Source organism: Empidonax traillii, unplaced genomic scaffold (genome assembly GCF_003031625.1).
Source record: "Empidonax traillii isolate 1590-97213 ecotype Southwest subspecies unplaced genomic scaffold, ASM303162v1 scaffold1463:size105415, whole genome shotgun sequence".
In the NCBI taxonomy this organism is placed as follows: Eukaryota; Metazoa; Chordata; class Aves; order Passeriformes; family Tyrannidae; genus Empidonax; species Empidonax traillii.
The window spans coordinates 28,856-48,629 of NW_020956656.1; the positions used below are offsets into that span (position 1 = coordinate 28,856).

Here is a 19,774-nt window from a genome sequence, read left to right on the forward strand (position 1 = left end):
TGCCCTTACCAATGGGAAGCTGAGCTGCTTATGAGAGTGCACTTCACAATACTCTACCCTCATTTTGCAGAAAAACCTCCATGGCCAGTCTCACACACTTTTTTCCAGGCCCATCTGAACCTATTTATTTGCACTGATTTGTGCTATAGTAATCAGCATGGTTTTGGATACTTGCAAGGAAACTATGTTTTCTGTGTGTGTAACATGGCTTCCATATAGTTACTTTGTGTATGTATTTTTGTCTGAAGCACAGAGATAGGTTGGGGCAGAATATGGGCAGGGTGTGTCAGCATTGCTACTGACATTAAAATATTCTAGGTGCCTTTTCATTATGTCCTGCACAACTGCTCTAGCAGAATTAAGCCTACCAACGAATCAGACTGGTGAGATCTGCTTCCTTCTGTGACACCATTTTGTTTTAACCAAGTTACAGAGTGAGTTTCTTGAGTTCCCAGTGGTTTGTAACTCACAGGACCCCGATGGCATCAAGAATCTCTGCCGCCTCTTCCCCCCATCTCAGTGCTGCAGCCCCCTCTGGCATAGTGCCGCCATGCAGCCTTGGGTCAGGCTGTGGTAAGGCACATCTCTGTGCATGACCTGGAAGGAACTTTGCTAGGGCCCCTTGTTCTGCTTAGTAACTGAATTTTAGTTCCACCCTCATCTTCAGTCCATGCTTGTGCTATGCTGCAGGTGCCAGCAACTTCTGGCTGTGACCTGCCTCTGTTGTGGTAGCCCCTACTCTAGGGTGGCAGGGAGGTAGTATGCACCATGGTAGGGCCACTCCAAGGGCCTGACAGGATCTTCCAACACACAACCCGAGGTGACAGCCAGGTCTGGCAGATGCCCCAGGCTCCCACTATCTTGGCCACCTCATCCTCAGACCCTCAGTCACTCCCCTAGGTTTCTTCTGCTCGTTTCCTGTGGCAGTCATACTTTTCCATGTGTACAGGTTTTGGTTTTCTTATCACAAGCCTTTCATTTCTTCTAAAACAGGCTTTTTGACAACAAGGTCCTTTGGAAGTACTCATCAACTCTAGGACAATTTTCAGCTTACTCATTGTATATAGGGGAGTCTGTTTTTCTAGTCTAATCTATTTCTTTCTAGATTCTTATTTACACTTACCAATATTGCACTTTATAGTGTTACATTTTAAAGAAGGGAATATATGTCAGGGTTTGTCTACCACTCATCTATGCAAACTATGACTGCCAAAGCCAAAATGAACAAAACTCTTCATTACCTAAACAAAGAGAAAAAGAGAGAGAGATGTAACTTTGGAGCAAACTAAATGGAAAACCCATACTATTTTACTTTCATCTTTCAACACATCTTAGACTCTATTGTCTTCGTTTCGCAAGTACTTAATCACAGACCTCATTTGTAAATCTGCTTAAGCAATTGTTTGTCTGAGTGAGGTGTCTACAGTACAGTACAATATTTTCGCTCAGTGTGGCAAAGTTAAAGTCATACATGCAAATCTTTATGAAGGATTTAATGAAAACTCTGATGAAAGGCTTTTGTCTTTCAAATCTTGTTTTTCAAAATTCAGTATAATAGTAAAACTCTAGTATTTAAGCACTGAATGATTAAATTTCTAACAAATATAATTTTGAACTATTAATACTATATTCCATAACTAAGTCAATCAATGCTAATTGCATCACAGAAACTCTTCAACATATAAATAACTCTGTGTGTTCTTCCATCTCTGTCATAGATCAAAATGGCAAATAAATGCTGTTCTCCCTCAGACCAGGTAAGACTTCTATTATATTATCCTTTTTTTTTTTATTATTCTCATGATTACCTTGTTGGAAAATTTGTAGAGGTTGCATATGCATATCTAGTCAGTTTTAAAATTCTAAAACTATGGTTTGAAATTCTGAAATTGCTTATGCAATACAACAGATTATTACTATTCTTACTAATCCACAGTTATGAGTAGAATCTTTCACTGTAAACCTAAAAACTGGATTATATGGAGCCATGAAATACATGAGAGGGGAACAGTGGAACTCCCAACCAGGTCTTGGAAAGTGTAGTGTATGTTTGCATGCAACACTGCAATAGTGGGTCTGATAACTCTCAATTTGCATCATGTACACTGATAGCCAAGGAGCGAATTCCATCCAATCTGTTTGACATGTATCAGGCTGTGCAGACAGTGTTTGTTCATCTGTGATTTTTGGAGTTCAGAAGCCTGTTTATATATTTCTTCTACACCAACTAGACAAATGTCCCAAAATCAGATTAATTTACTTCTCTGGAAAGCATTCTTACTTCCTGTAGCATAGCTTTTTCCAGGCTAATTAATTAATTCTGGAAAGTACTCTGAAGTTTGCATTATAAAACTAATGAGTTTCACTTACATCTGCTTTCATTGCATCAATCTGGCATTATTACTCAAGAACACAGAGACTAATACTGGCTGTTTTCAAAAATGCTGAGTTTGTAGATTATAGAAGTGAAAAATAGAGAAGGTGTCTTTTATAGCATTTTACTGAAGAAATCAGTTATGGAATTTTTATTATAGAAGTCAAAGACTGAGTCAAAAAATTCTTCATATCAGGATCAAATAAATATTTATTAGTTTGATATATTGAATACTCTTTCACATGTCACTATTTCATCATCTTATTTGTACAAAGTACTTGGACATATAAAGGCTTTTCCAGAAGTTATTAAAATATTTAGGCATTGACATTTTCTTACACAGGAAACTTTCTCATATTTGGGTTAATCCTTTGAAAAAATATACTTCAAAACCCATAACAGACTTCAATTCTATGTATAGTAGATAATCAAGTTATCCCTAAAACCAAAATAAATACCTATTCTATATAAGAATTTAGCATTTAGTCTTCACTGACAATCTCTCTTCTGACACCATGCAAGAGGATGGACTGCAAGGTGGGGAATGGGAGAGCAAAGTCCCCTCCACTGTAAGGAAGGATCAGGTTCATGACCACTTGAGGAAACTGAACATACATAAGTCTACAGGACCTTAGGGGGTGCATCCCAGAGTCCTTAGAGAACTGGCTGATTTAGTTGCCAAATCACTCTCCATGATATCTGAAATTTCATGGCAGTAGGGTGGAGTCCCAGGTGACTGAAGAAGGGAAACATTGCACCGATTTTTAAGCAGGATATAAAGGAGGAACCCAGGAACTACCTACATGTCAGCCTCACCTCTGTTCTTGGGAAGATCATGGAGCAGATCCTTCTAGAAGTTGTATTAAAACACTTGGAGGACAGGGAGGTGATTTGAGACAATCATCATGCCTTCACCAAGGACAAGGCCTGCCTGACCAACCCTAGAGCCTTCTATGGTGGGGTGACCACATCAGGGAACAAGGAAGGGCTACAGATGCCATTTATCTGGACTTCTGTAATGCCTTTGACACAGTCCCCCACAACATCCTTCTATCTAAATTGGAGGGAGATGGATTTGATGGGTGGACTGTCCAGTTGATAAGGAATTTATTGGATGGTTGAGTGGATAGTATTCAATGACTCAGTATGGCAAGTGGCAAGTGGTGACCCACAGAGGTCTGTACTGGGACCAGTACTGTTTAATGTCTTCATCAGTGACATAAACTTGGTGAGTGCACCCTCAGCAAGCTTACAGAAAACACCAAGTTGTGTGGTGTGGTTGATGTACCTGAAGGACAAAATGCCATCCAGAAGGACCTGGACAAGCTTGAGAAGTGGGCCAGTGGGAACTTCAGGGGGTTCAAAAAAACCCAGTGCCAAGTTCTGTACCTGAGTCCAGGTAATCGCCAGTATCAATACAGACTGGGGAATGAATGGACTGAGAGCAACCCTGCCAAGAAGAAATTGAGGATGCTGGTGAATAAAAGGCTGGACATGACCCGGCAATGTGCACTTGCAGCCCAGAAAGCCAAACGTGTCCTGGGCTGCATTTAAAATAGAGTGCCATTAGGTCAGGGGAGGTGATTCTGCTCCTCTGCTCTCGTCTCGAGACCCACACTTAGAGTGCTGCATCCTGTTCAAGAAGAACATGGATCTGTTCTAACAGATCCAGAGGAGGGCCACAAAGATGGTCAAAAGGATGGAACACCTCTCCTACAGGAAAGACTGAAAGAGGGGGGGGCTGTTCATCCTGGAGAAGAGAAGGCTCCAGTGTGACCTTATTGCAGCTTTTCAGTGTGTGAAAGGGGGCCTATAAGAATGATCGGGACTAACTATTTAGCAAGAGCTGTTGTAATAGGACAAGGGGTAATAATTTTAAACTGAAAGAGGATTGATTCAGATTAGGAATCTGAAGCTAGGAAGAAGTTTTTTCACACTGAAGGTGCTAAAGCCTTGGCACAGCTTTCTCAGAGAGGCAGTGGATGCCCCTTCCCTGGAAACATTCAAGGTCGTGTTAGTCTGAGCAATCTGATCTAGTAGAAGATGTCCCCGCTTATTGCAGTGGAGTTGACCTAAATGACATTTAAAGCTCCCTTCCAACCCCAACTATTCTATAATTCTATGATTTAATTACTTTCTTAGCTCTGGATTTTAATTATTAATTAAACTGATATGAAAAACAGGTGATTATGAGTGCCAGGGGAAAAGGTATTTAATTTGGATATCCTTTGTTGCATGAACTATCTACTGCAAGTACTTCAGTAACAATTAAAAGTTTTTTCTTATGAGTTTGGGCACACATAATGAGTTTAGTTGAAAAAAGGAAGACATACTCGTCCTCAATTTTTAAGAAGTATTGAGGATAGTCATACAACCTATCACTAGCTACATAATTTGATTTCCTAAATAAACAGGCTAGTCTCCATAAACTGCTTAGATATTCAGTGCAGAAAATTATTCTGTTCCATAGAGCTGTTCAAATGTGAAGCTTGATGTCACTGCTTTAAATCATCTTTTATAGGAGCCACTTTTGCTGTCTTGACTTGCCTCGTAGCATATCATCTAAAGTAGGTGCCTAAATTTAGGTGATACAAATTTATCCCACTTTTTCCATTCTATATATAAACAGAAGGGACAATACAATTAGGACCCTAATTTCAGAGGCTGAAAATTTAAGATAGAACTGATAGCAACAAACATTGGATTTTTCTCTACCAAAAAGTAAGAAAAAATAAGTTTATAATGAATTTGGGCAGGTCAAAGAAATAAAACTAGCAAACATAAATATTGAAGGAGCAAATGTGAACAATCCAAAATGTATAGGTCCTGTGAAAATTTGCTTTAAAAGCAACCAAATTATGAATCTTTCAGATATATATATCACAAAGGTGTCATATAAAACTTGGCAAAAGTAACTGAAAGCAGAAGAGGTCTTGTTCTGTCCTAGATTAATGGAGCCTATTAATGTCAGTTACATAATATTTGTCTAGACCTGGATAGCTCTTATTAATGGAGTTGATTTAAAATTTAGAGAAAGGATAACCTTAAGAGATGGAAGGTCACTTGAAGAGCTGCCTTGAAATAAAATTGGTGATAACTGCAAATTTATCTTTACTTTTGAGCATGGACCTTCCTGAAGAATTAAACAGAGTTTCATTAATGTGTCGCCTGTAGTGAGTTTTCTTCATTGCTTTTAGAGTCCAACTTAATCATTCATAAAGGGACAAGGTTGGATGTGGATAGGTTTCATTTAGATTATTTTTTTATAGGACATTAGCAACCTAGGTTTCAGGGTCATCAAGAACATAAAAAATTACTTAGTTAAATTGGGCTTTCTTTGTTTTTCATTTTGCCCCTTACTGGTTTTACTGGAAACTGTATCTCCAGAACACGATGAATTCTGTAGGCATCTAAATAATGAAAATCAGAAGGGACTAAGATACTGGTTCTTGGGTCTAAATCAGCTGTACTTAAGTTTCTCTTTGCCAAAAAATGTCAAACAAACACGATGTGATTCTTGGGGTGGTCCTGTGCCAGGCCATAAGTCGGACTTCAATGATCCTTATGGATCCATTCCAATTCAGCATATTCTAGAGTTCTATGACTTTGTCCTATGTCTGTGATTCAAATTTAGAGGTAAGGAAAGGTAGAAGTACTTGTAGTTATTATTAATATGTTTATACTGTTAAAATAAATGGTACCAGGTCATGAAGCTAATTGGCATGGTCTAGCTAATTCCACACTTTTAAATTCTTTTCATCCACCAAAGCAGGGTGTCTGCATTCAAACTGCCTATTACAAACTATTTCCAATACTGCTAAAATCCCAGACTCTCCATCGGAATTGTTTGGAAAGCTCTAGTTATCCCAGGACATGTCATGCTAGTTAGTCCTTGTCAAGGACTACAAGGTTTTAAGAAATATGTAGGGATTACACAAATCTGAACGGTTTTAAGTAAATACCACTACTGAAGCTTGGGTGCAAAGTGTCTATGTAACCTGTGTTGATGATGAAACACACAGCATCTACGCACCATACCTTTTGATTCTGCTTGGTATAATTTATTATAATACTCTAGAAATTTGAAAGCGCTTTATTCTGTGTTATCGGTAGGCAGGTAAACCATGGACTCAGTTTTCAAAAAACACACACTGCTGGATTGTTCTTTATTTTTTATTAAAGCAAATTAGGTAATTCTATCTCTATATAGGTAAAAATACTTGCAAGGTTTTTTAATTTTGTTTCCTGGATTTTTTTTTTCAAAACTAAAACCTTTATCACAATTATTTCAGGGAATTTGTGTCTGACAGGTGACATCTCAAGGGAAGGGCAAACATCATTTCTGTTAATGAATAAAGATAGAGAAGTTGGACAGTTAGAGACTAGACAATTTGACTTCAATTTCTATAAAGAAATTTGAAACAAAACAAAATACCTGTATGGAGCAGCAAGATAACAAATGAATAATCACCCTACAGGATTTGTCAATAATAAGTAGTGTCAACCAATCTAATTTTCTCCTGTGATCATGTAACTTGTCTTGTGGATGTGTGCTGCAACATATCTAGATTCCTGCAAGGTTTATGACAATTCTTGACATTACAATATTTTAAACAGTATTATAAGGCTTTGGTTGTACAGATTTTGTTGGATAATCCAATAGTAGGTATAAATGGTTCGTTTTGAAAACTGACATATTGCCTGGAAGTGCTGGAGAAGTCTGACCTGGATCCAGTTCCTCTGAATACTACCTTTATGATGCATTAGCAAAAGTAAGCCTAGTAATTTTGCAGACATTAAGCTTTAAAATTTGGTGTTAGACATATGAATGATTTTGACATATTCAAGAATGAGTCTGAAAAAGAGGGATGAAGCCAGTTAGGATGCAGCATATATGCAAGAATAATCAAGTATGTGTGAGAGACTGGGAAAAACTAAGGAAGTTGTTACTGGAAAATGCTTGAAAGGTATCTGGGAGTGTAAATTCTTTTAGGAAGGTTTGGTCCATCTCCATTTCTTACTAGAACTTAGAGAGGCCATCTCAGATACCTCCATCTGCAGAAGCCAGTCAGAGATAAGAAAAACAACAGGTTCACTGTTGTGAATCATTATTATTGTTTATTATTACATCAGTCTGTGATAATCAGGCTGATCAACCAAGATCCCAAAAACCTGCATTCTGTTGGTTTACCTTATATTCCTTTTTCCCCCTCCCAAATAAGGAACCCACCCACACTTTACTGCTTCTCCATTGGCCCTTATTTTTTCTCCTTTTTACATGTTTGGTTATTAATCTGTGATACCACCAAAACTGTCTGTAAGGCAGTCACCCTTTTCATTATCTTGTGACATTCTTCACCCATTCTTGATTTCCTTGTCGTATATTTCACCTGCTCATTTATCCCCTTATTGCTGTATCAGTATAGCTGCAGGCTAACCAGCCAGCTTCTCCCTTCATGTTGTGTGCAATGTCCAGCAGTTTCTCACATTGTTGCCTTGTCAGTTTAACATCAGGCCAGGGCTGGGTTTTACCTTCCTGCGGTAACAGCCATCTCTCCTTTGTGGCTTTTGAGAAAGAGGCAAACATTGTGGGCTGTACCCAAATGAGGTACTGTAAGACATGCTAAGCATTCCTTTTTCTGTATAAGACTTCGGCAGGAATACTTATTCTGGTTTTGTGCACGATGTTTCCAAAAAGGTATTGACCAGAGGTCCCTGTTGACAGTTTGAAAGACATAGACAGAGGTATAAAAGAAATATTCAGGAATGATAATTTCGTACTCAGAGAATAACATGTAAAGCAGCAAATAATGGTGCCACGCAAGCTGTGTATTTTTTTCATGGTTTTTTGCTCCATTTATGAACTGAATAAGCTCTTTTTACTTGTGGGTGTGGTTATACCAGGTTCTGCTGAGGTATTCTGGGAGTTGTAGTTCTAAGACTCTGTTACACATGCTCACTTGAATGCTTATATGGGATTGGCTTAGGAAATTACCTGTGTGACGTGGGATCATTTGAAACTACTGTTTAAGCTGTGACTATTGGAATAAAGAGAGATTCGTTAATCACCACACTGGTGTTCACCATGGTCCCTATGGGACTTATTTATTTATTATATTAATAACTGCTACATTTACTCTTCCAGTCTAAGGTCAAAATAATTTGTGTCTTTAGTGGATACAGCAAAAACAATCTTAAATTGCGATTACAAGAGCAATTCATGTTTGACAAGAGAAATAGATTATTGAGAGAATAATCTATTATTCTAGAATAGATTATTGAGAGAAATTATGAAACCTCCATTGCTAGAGGCCCTGAGGACATTAAAGAAGCAGTTTTTAAAACCAAAATAGGTATCATGGCTACTGCATTTTGGAGAGGGTAAAGTACTAAGTTTCTCAGAAGCCTCTTTTCAACTCTGTTTGCCTGGCTTCATCCTGCAGCATATAAAAAACCCCCTACACCTCCAGTTTACAGGATTATCTGTTTGTTTGTTTGTTTTGGTTGTTGGGTTTTTTTGGGGGCGGGATTTTTTTTGTTTGGTTGGGGGGCGTTTTTTGGGGGTTTTTTGTTTGTTTTTTGTTGTTGCTGTTGGTTTTTTGTTTTCTAGAAATAGATTAAAATGTTTTTAAAAATATAACGTAGCAATACAGTTAGTTTATCTTAATTGTTAATCTGGGAAAGTTTGATTTTTTGCAGACCGTAATTTTACAATTTACACCTGTAGAAAGGGAGCAGGACTAAATTCCTTTAAGCATAAAGAGACCACAGAGATAGAATTGATATCTTCCTTGGTAGTTGTTTTAACTTTATTTGTATGTGAGGTCAGTTTTTCAATTCCTAATGAAATTGTCTTGGTCTGCTTCAGAGACTTTTTCTTGGACCACAGGTCCTCAATTGAAAAAACTCTAACAGAAGAAGTACCTCTTTAAAACACTTAAACTTTTTACCTCTGGTCAGCTAATATGCAGTGAGGTAAGAAGCTAGAGTTTGAAATTGTTTCTTTTTTAATTTCTGCTTGCTAGATGTATATTATTGTTGTTGTAATATTGTTAAAATATAAAGCGGATGTTTAAGCCAAAACGAAAGGAAGTAGTGAAAGACCTGAGTTTTCCATTTTTATTTAGTTTGGTTAGTTCCTGCTGCACAAATACTGCTACTGACCAAGTGTAATATGAGAATGCATAACCAGTGAGGCAGCTTACTGGCGGTACCTGTCTCCAAGAGAGAGTTTTGTGCTCTGGATCCTGATTTGAATAAGAAGGCTATAATGAATAAAGGTGAGCAATATCAGGTCCAATTTACCAGCCTACTTGTTAAAACAAGCAAAGAGTAGAGACTATTATTTCTACCCAGAAGGACTCAGAATACAAATTTTGTGCAGGCAAACAATGGCTGGGAAGACACATGAATTCAGATACATACCTGTCTTCATAGTTCCCATCAGATGAGTACATATGTTGCCATTTGTGGTGTTCAAACCATGCCTCGCTTGGAGTTACAAATTTCATTCTTGAGCTAAAGCACAAAAGATACTTGAGTGTCATAATTTTTAAGTTCCTCCATAGTTTGCTCTCTAAAACATTAAGCTTTAAAGAGTAGCCATTTGGACATAGCTGAATGCAGCTGATATACAATGGAAAACATTAATGTAAAATATCAAAATTTACAGCATTCCAATTCTATTTTAATTTTTATTTTATTTTTAGTTAATCTTTATGTGTGTGAAATGACTGCTTGCCTTTCCTTCTCCCCCCCAGTATCTGTACCTTTCAAAATATTCCATATACCACTCGCTTTGGAAAAAAAAAAAAAATATTGCTGCAGCTACCTCAAGATGTACTTCTCTTTGCTTTCTTAATTTGTTATTGTTCCACTGTGCCTCATGGTACAACAAAGGTTGTTAACTTTCAGGTCAAGCTGGCATCTCTTGTAGATTCTTATCCCACTTTAATTACGTAAGTGTACCCAAGTCTATTCTGACGTGTCATACATAGAGATCTACTTGATTTTTTCTTCAATTCCCTTTGGAGTGTTTTGCGTCATTTACTTTTCAGAACTATTTAACTAAAAGTACTGTATACAAAATTTACTGACTGCTTCATTAAATTTAATACATGTTAGGTTTCTAGTCATTGCAGTACCTAGATGCTCTATTCCTGTAGAAAATCAATATGTGCAAATAAGAACTTTCATTTATCTGCTATGATTGGATTATGTTTTGTTAGTGACTTGTTTTATTTCCTTATAATGAATGCCATTGCTCATTTTCTTCCTACAGGAACTTTTGGAAAATGTGGTAGAACATATAAAACGTGGTATAATATAGAAACTTAACAATACACCAATGGTGTAAGGGTAGTTTTCCATGTAGCTTTGAATAGCAGTGAAAGCAATGCTGAGAATGAGACAGTCTGTAGTGTTATGCTTTATGAGCACTCCTTAACACTTCAAATGGAGGGTTTTGATCCAAATAATGGACCATTTCTTATCCCAAGACTAATATTCCCACCTCCATAATAAGATCCAATTAAAATCTCCATAACCCATCTATGAACACCTTATTATTAAGGATTATTGAGTACCAACTCTTGTTTGCTTTTGTGGAACTGAAAAATTATTATTTCTTCATTTCTCTGGTCTAAACAACCATTAAATAAACCAGTCAATAAGAAAGTTGTGTGGAAATAAATAAATAAATAAATAATATATTTTTAATTTATCTGTTAAAAGATATATAATTTTATTATTTTATCAGTATAAGTTAATCAAACACTGATTCTGATAAATAGAATTCTTTTATTTTCATTCTTTACTTTCTGAGGACTTTATATGTTTATAGGCAAATATAAATTTGAAATTTTCTTTTCTTTAAATTTTTTCTCCCAAATATTTTGTAATTCATTTTCCTCCCTTTGTAAAGTTGTATAGTGTACTTGTTTTTGTTATTTTCATTTTTATTTCTGCTGTTTCTTTTTTTTCTTAATAAATTCTTTCTCTTTTTAAATGTCTTTTGCTTAGTCTTTTCCTCTTCCTCTTTCATATTCATTAGCACTTACTTTTTAGGCTGCCATAATAAGTGGTGTCAGTTTGCAAGTCAGCAATCATGACTTTATAAATGTAATGGAAATATAGTATTGGTTGTGTACTGTGATTTGAACATCATTCTTTTGGTTTGTATTATTTGATATTATATTACCACCCTAATAAACTAAATAAATAATATAAATTGTAATAGAATATCAACAATAGTATAATATATTTTGTTAAAGTGATGAGTTTTCTGAATATCCTGTTTCAACACTTGCTGACTGCTATAGAAACAATCCTTTATTTAAAGTTATTAAATTTACAGAATAGCAAATCAAGAACTGAAAGGGCTACTGTATTTATTGTGCTGTTTCTTAGATCTCCTTAAAATGTTAATGGAGTATAGAGAAGGATTGTCTGGCTCAACACATTGATTTATTATTCATTTACTGATAAATTGATTGATAAGAGACATAACTAAGACACTAAATACCAACGTTAGAAAACAATGTGTGAGGTTTTCATGATATATTAGTATAAGCATTCGTCTATACTATTAGCTAGTGCTTTGACATTTCTGCCCCTGTGTAAATCATTACTGCCTGTAGGTGTAGCCTTAATTGAAAATAAGCAAGCTTATCAGCAAGAATTGTATGTTCAGATTGGCGACTCAGTCTAGATTTAAATACCTGTTTCAAGAGCAATATTTTCCTTTTAATGTGTGCCAAATGGAGCCTAGAATGTTCTTCGTTTGTTATTTTTCGTAGGTAACTATATTCACTATATTCTGCTACCACACTATGACATTATTCCTTTATAAATTTGCATTTACCTTAAAGAGAAAGCATGTAGCTTTACATCTTAATTTTATTTTTTCTTAGCATTAATTTCTAGACAATAAAGGCATGTATTGTAACAGTGATAAAGTTTTGTAACCACTGAATTTGACACCTAACCTAGACAAAGTGTATATGAAAAAAGTGTATATACTCTGAAAGACAGTAAATGTGGCAAAGGCTTTGTTAACAGTGGCAAACATGAACCTAAAGAAAGCTGTTTGATTTAATATATCTAGTGATTCGTTCAGATATAATTCTTTAGAGATACATGTAATAGAAATGTCAGTATGTCCAAGTTATGACACTGCTATAAATAATGTAGGGTCATAGTTTTTATAAACTGCCTGCTGAACTACTTCTGTACACATAGGTTTCTACTGGCTCAAGTGAGAGTCTGCTTTGAGACACTTAGGTGGCTTTTAAAACTGTGATTATTTCAGATAAGATTCAGACTACCAGTACTGTAAGTTTAATTCTTTTCAAGGACTTCTGACACACTGGCATGATACTATATGCTTCAAGAATAAGTAGTGGGCAGTGATGGGAAGGCAAATGTGAAGGGTATGATGCATCCCATTCTAATAAAACCATTCTTATGGTCCACTTAAAATAGAGATTTAATTTTCAGTGATTTTCTTTTACAGGTCATACATATGGGATGGGTAAATGAGAGACTTGAAGGAACTGATTCATCTCAGCTCTACAAATCCAAGTTTCTGGCACTGAAGGGTTCATCCTTCTATATTTTCAGCACGCCACCGGTAAAAAATTAATATTTTTGTGGCAGTTTCATTGTAAATGGATACCTGTTGGTTATGTCTGGGTTTGTCTTCCTTTATCAAGTGAAGCTGTCAGCTGAGATTTCAAAATAAGTTAAAGCCAGAGATGCCACTGAATTTCAATAAGCTTTAGAAATTTAACCTCTTTCAAGGTCCTCTGAAAATCTTACTGTACCTGGATAGTTTACAGAATTCCTAGTGGGGAGTAAATGTTTCACTTTTTGAAGTTGTCAAGGTCAGGTTTTATTTTGGGTGGTTAGGCCAAATATTTCTTACCTTATTTATTCTAAGGTATTTGTAGTTGTAGTGAGTTGGCAGTTATTCTGTTTTCTTAAAGACAAGATACATCATGAAATAAAGCCCCCTGTGGTAATAGATACTTGTGAATTTTTCACACAGGCAAGGGATTGAAGCGTTACAGAGAATCCAGTGTTAAGTGTATAGCCTGAAAAAGTCTTGCTTGGATAATTTGCATACCTAGTAACAAGAATTCTGTTTCACAACAGATGACTTACCTAATACTTTTGTAAAAATTAGTTTAAAAGAATGAAACAGAAATGAGCTATAGAATTCTAGACTGTTTTTAAAAAGTGACCCGTACTTACCATATAACAGTGTTTAATCCCTTCTTTCTTTTTTTCTCCAGACAATCTTTGCTTTAAACAAATCAAAAAGAATAAAGTGTGTAATTAGAATGCCATTTCAGTTATACAACTTGCTTACAGTTTTTCTCAGAAGATGGTCAGTCTCCCAGTTTTGTCAGGTGATACAAAGAAAATCTGACCCTTTGTATGTGTACTGTCTGCAATACCTTTGGGAAGCACATACTTTTCAAAACTTATTTATGAGACTCAGTGAAATGCTATAAGTAAAATTTTCCTCTCTCTAGATTGAAATTCTTAATCCAATGATTCCTATCAAATTCAAGCATTTTAAAATAGCCAGTAATTTTCCTTTTAAAATGAGACTTCTGAGAAAAGCAGGGGTTCTATCCCTCTAAAAACTGGGGGTTTAAAATGTTAAGCCAAAGAACTAAAATTTGATTCAATTACTACAATCCAATTAAAATGTAAAAACAATGCAGAAATGTTAAACAAATAACTAGCACACCCCATGAATGCTTTTCCTCTATAAATTTTAATTGTCATTTTCAGACCTGTTTTTAAGACACATATTTGATATAATTAAATTATCTATCTACGTGATACTAACAACTTTGGGATAAACAACTTCATTTACCATACTCTGTTAAGAACAGACAAGTGAGGATGATTGTTTGGTAGTGTTAGTACAATGTTACTTGACAGAATCTGATATGCTCTGCCATGTTTCTGCACTTTTTTTTTTTTTTTTTTTTTTTTTTTTTTTTTTTTTTTTTTTTTTTTTTTTTTTTAGGACTTTCAAAAAAATGAACAAAAAAGACCCCTTTGGTCAATATACTATGTCCTCCATATACTGTAATTAGCCAGTAAATGTGACAGTCTTTAAGTCATAAAAGCTGTTGATTAGTTTTCTTGCTTTTTAATCATTCCACAGATGGTTTTTATCGGGGGAAAAACAAGTAAACAAACACCCCAAACAAACAACAAACAACCAAAAACCAAAAAGAACACCAGCAACCACCCACTTGAAGAATTCAAACATGGATCTAAAGCCACAGTTTGATTCTGATTATCAGTCTCTTAAGGGCACCTTCAGCCCTGGCTTTTGCTGACTCCCTTCCCCGGGGCTCACCCCAAACTTCCCACAGCCCAGGATCCCATTGCAGCCGCACCAGTGCAGCAGGGCCAGTCTCCAGCTTCACAGCCCTGTCCTGCCCAGCTATGAGCCCCTGGCGAGCCACAGCCACCCAGGGTCCCATGTCCAGGCCCAGCCTCAGCCCATCCCTGCTGCCAAGGAGATGCCTGGTGCCCAGAGCTGGGGATGTCCCAGTCCCCCTGGCTGCCCTGCTCCTGGCTGGGACATGTACTGGGCCTGGCTGGGATGGAGGTCACTTTCTTCATAGCAGCCCATGTGGCAGTGGGTTTCTTATTTGTGGCCAAAGAAGTGCTAACACACCAGTGTTTTAGCTGATATTGAACAGTGCTTGTACAGCCCTTCTGTTGTCACACTGCTCACCCAGCAAGCACCGTGGGGATGGGCAAGGGGTTGCGATGGGAGGCGGGGAGGGAACACAGGCAGGACAGCTGGCCCAAATAAGATGAGGGGTATTATGTACCATAAAACATCATGCTCTGCAATAAAAAAATGGAGATTTGGTCTTCAAAAGAAGCTAATGCTTGGAGACTCTCTGGACATTGGTCTGCTTGGGGTGAGCAGTGTGCAATCACCTTTGCTTCAATTGATTTCTTCTTCTTTCCATCACTTATTAAACTGACTTTATCTTGCCCCAAGAATTTTCTTAAATTTGCTTTTCCTATTGTCTCCCCCATCCCATGGCAGGGCACAGGGAATCAGTGAGCAGCTGGGGGGATGTTTTGAAGTTGGCGGGGATCAGCCCACTGCAGGGTGATGGGATGGGAACTAGCTGGCAAGGACCCTGCCCTGACAGACCTCAGGGGAGCTCCGATGGCATCCAGGGAGCCACCAACCCATGCTGTGCCCTGACACTGGTTCTGTGTCACATGTCCCAGCTCTGTAGCTGAAAACACGGGTCCCCACACAAGCTGTGCATAGACCTCTTTCACTATTTCTAGAGATACTTGAGGGTATTGCTCTTACCATTACTCCTACTGACATTTATTTTGTTTTTACTTGGAGAGGAAGAAAGTGTTCTATCACAAAAATACAGATGTTTTAACTTGTTTGATCTTTAGAGATACAAGGTTAATGTGTTTTATTTCAGAGATGTTGCTATTGCTATTTGTATACTGAATTTGTATACTACAGCATATCAGTGTATCAATGTACTGAACACAGAGCAGATGACCTGTAAATTCTACGCTTATCTTTATCAGTAACTTTACTGCTGCCTGTAAAAGGCTCTAGTAGAATTTCCACTCTTTTTCTATTACATTGTGTGTAAAAGATGACGTGAATGTAAATGCAGCTGCTAGCTTTCTTAAGAATGGATAACATAGTTACCCATGAGCAAAAATAAAGACAATTGTGGAAATATGTGGTTATTATAATATGAAAGAAATCACTATGGCAAGTAATATTCTATTTATACATTATTTCTGCAATATCTCAGATGGTGCTTCCAAAAATGTAGAAGTTTCACCATAGAAGTATGTATCAAGAATTATGTGATTAGCAGAGAATTGTCTTTCTGCATCTCTGAAGAGGTTTATCTGACTGCATTTAAGATATTTACAGTTTTCATTTACAGACTGCTATATTACAATTGTGACACATTTCTGAAAGCTGCATATCTGAAAAACACCATTGAGCAGATAGAAATTGTTCTTGTGTCACTTTTATTATGCAAGCAGTATTTTATTACATTCTAAAAGCATCTGTATAATTTTTTACAATTTTCAGATATTGAAAAAGTTTGGAATTTTTATTCTGGTAGAAATTGAGGAGAAAGTATTTGAAATCATCGTTCAAAATCAAACTACTTTTTATGTCATTGAAAATTTCAGAAAAAAAAAATTGAGTATTTTGTTTTCAGGGAATATGGGTTACATGAAGAAGATGTTTATAGTGTTTCATTTTTTAAAGCTTCCTCATAGTTCATTAGGCTTTTTCAATTAAAGTCTTCAAGTAGCCATGTCTTTGGATCTACTGTGTGACCCTTAATTACAAAACTGTCTTTTTCAATGTGATTAAATAAATAGCACTGAAGTGATTTACATGAGGGCAGCTAGGCAATCACTGCTTGTGCTGTGTGGAGTTTTAAGGAAAGAATGAATACAAGAATAATATGAAAATAACAGAAATAGTTCTGCCTTTGACACACAGTACAGAGAAGAGAAGATTGCACGGTGTAATTCACACAAGCAGTGTTTTAATGTTAGTGAATACTGCTGTGTAAGTTCTAAATATTTCTCTTGGTAATTTACGTTATACATTATGTCAGTGTAACATATTGGGAGAGAGGTGGCAATGATTTGAAGGCTGTAGGCTTGACCATGAATGCTTTTGGTGAATTTTCTAGCTCTACACCCAAGTCTTTATCTTGATCACATATTTGCCAGGATCTGACTGCACTTTAGTGTGTATTTTGCACTATCCAGTTTTCAGTTGATTTGAGCACCTTTAGGATTCTTATAATGCCATATCATAATTCATCTCAGGACCATGTTTCGATTTCTTGTTTTCATTTTTAATATCTTATAATTTTTCTTTTAATTATTCTTGCTTCATTTTCTTTTTCCATTGAGGAGTGAAGAACATAGTGAAACTACTCTCCGATTGGACCTTACTTCTCCCTGGCCCTTTTTAATACTTCTGGGGAGATTGGATACTTCTGCTTAGTTCTCAGATAATGCAGCATGTTCTGTATTCCAGTAATAAATATCATAGACACTTTGATCTTTTTTCCCTTAAGTTTTATTCTTTTTTTTATTATTATTTATATATATATATATATATATATTGAGGGGCTCTGGAGAATTCTAGGATTCAGTGTTCAGAGGAAGTCAAAAAGTGTGTTCTGTTCATTTTAACTTTAGCAAGTTTTGAAGTGTGACTCTTACATTCACCCCGTATTTCTTTATTTAATGGTGATCTCTGAAAAGGCATGATAGCCTTTTATGCCTATTTTATAACTGCAAAACTCTTGTGTAGGGAGTAACTTCTTGAGTTTGTTGTTCATTGCATGTGTTTGTTAAAATTAGTTTAACTTAACTGTTTTCTCGCTATTTTAAATCATAACTTTTTAAAGAAAAGCCAATGATTAACACACACACTTAAAGCTAAACATGTTTGGAATATGAGCACGAACTGATGCATGAAATTGCAGTAAAAAGTACTTCTGCACCACTTGGAATTTCTGTAACTCTACATGCTTATTTCAGTCTCTCAGTATGTACTTAAAATTGTAACTTCACATTCCTATTTTTATAGCTTTGTTTGTTTTTGTTATCTTTTTGATCAGCTCAGTTTTATCTGTGCTTAAAAATGTGTTATTTTTATCTATTCTAAATATACCTTTTTGAAACATTTTGTCAAATGCTTCGTAAAAAATTATTGTCATGCTAATATAATCCCAAGAAACTGCAGTTTATAGAACACCTACAGGAACAGTTCCAAGGGCAAATAATGAGAAAAGCTATTTTATTGCCTGAAAAATATACTTTAGGATCTCATTTATCTTAGTTACTTATTACCTAGGTACTAAATGTGTGATGATGGATAACCTGAAATAAACTGAAACATTCTTTAAATCAAATGAAGGTAACTGCCCTTTTTTTGGACTTTTTGGATTATATCCAGCTTTTCTCCTTGACTAGAAGTATATGATTATTCATGAAGCCATGCAGTCTATAAAAATAACATTTTAAACTTAGACATACTATGATAGTTCTGATAAAACTATGAATAATGCTAGCTTTCTTTTTAGATTCTACTGTTCCTTTCTAGTATGTTTTTTTGCCTCTTTAAAATTGCTCTCAACTTGTCATTTGTATTCTGATCACCTTGCGGTGATATTTAGGCTGTTTCACTCTTTAAGTGTGGTAGCCTTTCTCTGACATACACAGTAAAACAGAATCTTGGCTTATATACACTTAATACCATCACTAGCTATCTTTGCTGAAAAAGTCATAAGAGGTTACACAGCATCAAAAGATGAAAGAGATGCACAGGATAATGGGAAGAAGTCTGAGGTATTCAGGTGAATTGAATGGCACAGCAGTGTCACCATTGTCCATCATTAATAGCAGCAAAGAACCTCAACAGTTTAAATTAATCTTCAGGAATCAAAACAAATTATATGAGCAAATGAAAGTATATTCATATCTCAAGACCTTTCAGGTTATAGCCTGTGCCACTAAAGCCAAATTCATAAACAGCAGATTAAGTTGGTGCTTATGCTTTTATGTTTGGCCACTAATAGTGATGAAGGGTTCTTCTGTTGTTAACTGAGGTGGAGAAGAATCTTTACCTTCAAGAAATTTAAGATCAGATAATGAACCCATTTTACTCTAAATCTTATTTTGCAAGAAGCTTAAATATCCCTTTTGAGGATCAATAGTAATGGGATAAAACATATATTATTTAATTATTTTCTTTTCAAAACAGCCATCAGAGTAAAAAATATTTCCCTGGAAATAAGATGAAGCAAAAAGACCTGCTCTGTGATAAAGCAAAGTGCTTGCTCTATGTGAGCATGTTTAAATGTGTATTTCTTTATGAATCAGCTTTATAATTCCTCAGTTTCAGTTTTTTCAAACCTTGTGTTATCTCTTACTTGTAGCAATAATTGCAAAGCAAATCTCATATAATATATTGAATGGACCTTGCGACAATGAAAACAGAAATGGAAATCTAAAAATAAAAACATATGACTCTAAAAATTGCTACCTTTTATGAAGTGACTGGAGGATAAGTTAATACCTAAAATTTCTTTTAATTTATTTTCTAAAAAGCCCAACATTAGATTTAAATTTTAAATCTTCTTTTAAGTGGTACTATGTACTTTTAAAATTAGCTTTATATAATGTTCTTAGTTTTATTTTATGAGAAATTGCTCGTAATAATGCAGAAAGTATGTAACACATTTTTACATATTCTTGTGTATGCATTTATTCAAGTGAAGTTTGAAATTTGATAGTTAAAATATAAAAACTGTAAAGTGGAAGTGG

General features: G+C 35.8%; 1 protein-coding gene across 1 annotated transcript in view; it reads left to right on the forward strand.

Annotated features, from left to right (window-relative positions):
* The window catches only part of LOC114070196 (gamma-2-syntrophin-like), a gene marked incomplete at its 5' end in the record, with an annotated part of 69,132 nt that overhangs the window by 14,838 nt on the left and 34,520 nt on the right, over nucleotides 1-19,774 (forward strand). Inside the window, 2 exons of the mRNA XM_027907443.1 lie at nucleotides 1,719-1,757; nucleotides 12,888-13,004. Coding sequence (XP_027763244.1) covers nucleotides 1,719-1,757; nucleotides 12,888-13,004 — 156 coding nt within the window. The remainder of the gene's footprint in view (nucleotides 1-1,718; nucleotides 1,758-12,887; nucleotides 13,005-19,774) is intronic.